Source organism: Antrostomus carolinensis, unplaced genomic scaffold (assembly GCF_000700745.2).
Source record: "Antrostomus carolinensis isolate BGI_N321 unplaced genomic scaffold, ASM70074v2 scaffold18291, whole genome shotgun sequence".
Lineage (NCBI taxonomy): Eukaryota > Metazoa > Chordata > Aves > Caprimulgiformes > Caprimulgidae > Antrostomus > Antrostomus carolinensis.
In genome coordinates, this window is record NW_010296454.1 from 60,097 (window position 1) to 65,010 (window position 4,914).

Sequence of the window (4,914 nt, forward strand, 5' to 3'; positions counted from 1 at the left end):
GAAGTGTTCTGTCATCACTACATGCTGTTAATTCCATCACATGAATTTTCCCACAAAATAAATATTTTTTCTGCATGAGTGATAGTATACTAATTTTTGTTGTTAATATCCTGTTCTTTCTAAAGTCCTTGAAAATGCTTTTTTGCTGTACAGAGATTTCCTGTTCTTTAACATTTTTTACCAGTCTTCTGCAATTCCTGGCTCCTACCTTAATTCACTGCTATCAAATCCATCTTTTTCAGTTCATAGCTGTTATTCACTTTCACAGTTCCTTTTTTTTTTTTTTTTTTTTTAAATTTCAACCACTTTGCTCATATTTTAAGAAATCATCCTTCTAAAGCAGTAAGAACACAGAATCCTTATTTTGGGCTTTACATCTGTCAAGGGAGTTATTTAGTCACGTTCATTTGCACAAACCAACCTTTAGGGTTTTTTTACTTTATTAATTCTTCAGCGTCAGTACGCATGAGGGCTGATACACCACCATTCCATCCTTCATATACAATTTCTGGCTCTCTTAAAGGTTTGGGGTAGATAGTCACATCAGGATTTGTAATTATTCTCAAAAAATTACTGAATAGGAATTGTTAAGTCATACTACTATGGTCAATTTTATGTATTTAAAGGAACATTTTGCTTTTGAGAGCGTAGTATGTACAAAGGAAATATTTTTCATTTGAGTTTAGGCTTCCCTTTTCAATTAAAAAATGTAAATTTCAATATGGGTTCCTTCATTAGACAGTTTGTTGTAGTGAAGCCAAGAGAGGCAGGGTGAGGCTGCTTATTGCTTTTAATTTTATTCTTCCCCACAGTAGTATTTACAATCCCGTTAAGGATCTTCTAGGCATGCAAAGACAAGTGCTTAACACATTCAGCTTCAGCATTCTAAAGCAGATACCTTTTACATCTTAAACACGTGATCCTCAATAGCTGTCCTGTTGTTCATGTAACCGGATCATTAAAACAAAGCCGAGTACACACAATGCTAATCTAGAAGGAAAAAGTTCTGTTTCCCTGAGGCCTTTTCTACATCCCTGGAGCACGGTCAGTCACCTTAAAACAAAAAAATCTGGGTGCTGCGTAGCTGTGATGCTCTAACATGAGTGAAATGTTCAGTACTGTCTTTTTGATTGCACATATTGTTTTGCTTCTCTAAGCCAAAATTAAATTATTGAAGCTTATTAAATTCTTGCCTGAGCTGGATCTAATTTAATAGGAAATATTTAAACCTCAAGCAAGTTACTTTTTTTTTTTTGGTGGCTCAGCAATATACTAGCTCAGAAAGAAAAACGAACTCTGTATTTGAAATCAGAGCCAGTAGAATGAACACCCCATTTCAATAAAACTTGAGAACAACAGAAAGAATGCTAGAAGACAAGTGAGAAAGGGGAGATCCAGAGGGGCAAAAGCAGGCTAAGTTAAGCTTTAAGGAAGATAAAGTAAAGTATCTGTCCAGATTCTTTAGAATCCATGCCACAAACAACTCCTCCACAAGAACAGCAGAATTGCCAAGAGAACAAGGATATCTGCCGATGGCAACATGAGCAGCATTGCAATTTCACATCAAGGTGAAAGACACTAAAGACCACCCTGCAGTGCAGCCTGATGGCACAGCAGCATTTTTGACATTCCAGTGTTTTACCTGTAGCTCATTTCCTAAGGAATTCAGCAAAACAACTGACTGACTGACCTTGCCTGTAACCGCTGACCACACTTTCAGCGTGTTGTCATCAGAGCCACTCACTATTCGGTTCCCGCAGAACTGAAGGCAGGTGATCACGTGGTCATCGTGGCCTTTGAGCACCTGGCGATAAAGGACATAAAAACGTACAGTGACAATTTAAAGCGGGAGATTAGAGAGAAGCAGGAGAAACAAAGTGCTCTTCTGATTCATAAATTATCAGATGCTAGAGTTGCTTCAATAATAATAAGGCCCCCTAATCCCGCGTGTCAAGTCTAATTTACCGCCAGCTGGGACCAAAGAAGGTATTTTCCTTCTGCCATAGAGTGATACTGCATTGCTCAGCAAGCCCACTACCGTTACTGTAAGCCTCCTAACAGTACCAAGAAAAACCACTCAGAAGAGGAGGCTGAATTAGTAACTGGACATTGCTCAATTAATCTGCAGTTATTCCATCGCTTTATTTTTCAGTTGAGTTACTTTTACCTTTTAAGAGTTGTTTCAATCTTGAACAAAAAGGATGAGGTTGTATTATTTGCTGCATATTTGTATTTTAGTGGTCAAGGCTGACTATCTATTATTTTTTTCCTTACCAGCCAAGCACTGTCATCTATTAAATGCCACGTAGCACCAAGGTCAAAAATGAGACAACCATTAGCTCAATTAAATACAAACAAAAGTGATAATTTAATGTACTGGAAATATGGATTGGAATGTTGCTTTACAGAGGTGGGATCGTCAATTTCCCAAATCACTTGATTTGGGAAAAACTGCAATTCAGTATATTTTACTGCAATACAGCAAAAAAAAAATCCTTCTCAGAATACATACGGTAAGGAATTTTTTATTTAAGATATCTGAACACTTTTCAAGATGTTCATCGAAATGAAATGGGCATTTGGATAATGCCTGAGGCTGTAATTTTAATAATAATTCCAAGATAACTTGATGTGGCGCATTGAGGCAAGAAACAAGAGCCGTTGCCAGAGATGTACATAAGTCATGGCCAAATAAACAGCAAGCTATAGCCATACATTTTCCAGGGGAATTTTTTGTTCTTATTTTATTATTTTGTACAGTAAGCAAGAAAACAGGCAAATTGCCTTAAAACTGTAAAAAGCTATGAGGATGGGTTTTCTTCATGTTTCTGGCTGCTTCTTTGATACCAGGTTTGATTAGAGAGTTGCTATTTTATTTTACAAAAGGTTTGAAGTATTGCTTCATATCTTCATATTGGAAAAGATGCAATGATAACATATCAATGTCATTACAGAATTTTAATATTTTTAAAAAACCCAACAAAAAAATCTTAACAGGGAAGGAAGTTACTGTCTTGTGCTGCTCAATTTAGAAAAATACGTATAAAGAATCAAATGATCACAGAATATTGTGGAGCATTTTTATGTTGTGACATGGCCGAGCTCTATATGTACACACACACATATATATATATATATTACATTGTATGTTTAATTTTAACTGTAACTAATTTCCAATCAAGTTTCTGAGATTATCTGTCTCAATAAGACCAGCACATTTCTAGGAATTCACTGAATTGTACAGAAATATTTAGAACAGCAGTGGAAGAACTCTGCTGTATGAAGAATCACATTTTGATTTGCTAATATTGTGCTCAGAAATTAATTTAAACCCAGGGTAAGCTATAATACAAATTACTGCTTTTTGTGCATGGATAGTCTGGCTTGTCTGAAGGAAAAAACCAAACCTACGAGTTGATCCCGCTTTGTTCACAGCACCGTGCACACAACTCAGAATCTTACCTTAGGCGATTTAAGTTCTCCTCGCCGCCAGTTGGTATCAATCCTGTGCTGTCTGATGTAGGCGCTTTTCCACGGACTGTGTATAAAGCCTGGTTTTATTACTTTCCTCCTCTTGATATGTAATGGTTCATCAATCCCTACAATGAATTACAAAAAAAGGGGGAGGGGGAGAGATGAGGCCACCCCACAGAAAACAACTCTCCCTCCCAAACCTTGACAGTGACCTCTGACATTAAACACTGCATTGACAGAACAACCTCCCGCATGCCAATATTTGCCTTGCGTGTCAGTGACACCGCCCAGCTCCTCAGCTTTTTATACTACATCTTCCCTTGTTGTTTAAGCATAATCATTACTGTAACCACGGCTGAAAATGTTCTAGTTCATCATTCCTTGATGGCAACCTACCAGCTTGTTCTGAATCCCCTTTTCCGAGGCAATGTAGCAGAATATTGCCTTTTTTTCAAATTAGTATCGTCTGACAAGCTCCATAACTACCCATACACTCATTTTGGAAACCTTCAAAAAGTAAACCTTGCTGTCTGCAGTCCTCCTCTCTGGTCATCCATCTTCATTAACTTGAAGTTCACCGTGACTCTTGGTATATTAGTGAGCTTTTAATTCTTTTCTTGGTTTGAAAGGCTGTGTGCTTTAGGCATTGTCCTCCCCTGGCTGGAATTTAAGTATAGGTATGCCTTTTCTGAACCGACACTTAAGCAGCAGTGCTTTGTTTTAGCCTTGCTACTACAGATATATCTGGGGTTTTTACAATTCTCTCACCCATCTCTCTTCTCTGCAGTTCCTCTCTCTACTGCATCTCATTACTACCAACAGTCTTGTCTCTTGCCAGTATATGGATTTCAATCTTCTGCTTTTAGCCCCTTCTCTGGTGTCTCTATCTGCAAGTCTTGAATTAACTGCTCCTTCATATTCCTGAGCACCTCACTAAGTCTGAGGAGTCTACAATACTGTTTTGCTTGTCTGTGTTCTCATGCCTGGCCATATTTATTTTTATTTCTAAGCTCACAAATGTAGGCTCATTCCCCTCTTAACCTCCTTTTTTCTCATTCTGTCCTTTTAATGCATTTTCACTGAAATTTGTAAGAGGAGAATCTTTAGAGAAGATTTAAGAGGTTAGACACTTGGTTTCCACTGCAAAAGAAAACTAATTAATTTAGGTGCCTTTACAAATAGCCAGCTACATGCACATTGTCGTTTTTTTAAAGCCTTTGCATCGACCCCTCACAAGTTCTTGTCTCCATAGTCTGAGGCAGCGTGGACAGGACCCTGTGTTTGCTCATGTTCAAGAGAGATACTGCTCTTGAGATCACATGCAACTGCTCTGCCCCCCAGAAAAGACTCCTTGTTCATTTAATTCTCCTTAAAAATAAAAAATTACATTCTTCATGTGCTCAAATATGTGGCTACTTTCCTGGGAACCTTTTTTTGCCC

General features: G+C 37.8%; 1 protein-coding gene across 1 annotated transcript in view; it reads right to left on the bottom strand.

Moving 5' to 3' along the window:
• FBXW7 (F-box and WD repeat domain containing 7) overlaps positions 1-4,914 on the bottom strand; it is a gene marked incomplete at its 5' end in the record, with an annotated part of 31,402 nt that overhangs the window by 10,274 nt on the left and 16,214 nt on the right. The window contains 2 exons of the mRNA XM_010178309.2: positions 1,691-1,804; positions 3,463-3,599. Of these exons, the coding sequence (XP_010176611.2) occupies positions 1,691-1,804; positions 3,463-3,599 (251 nt within the window). The remainder of the gene's footprint in view (positions 1-1,690; positions 1,805-3,462; positions 3,600-4,914) is intronic.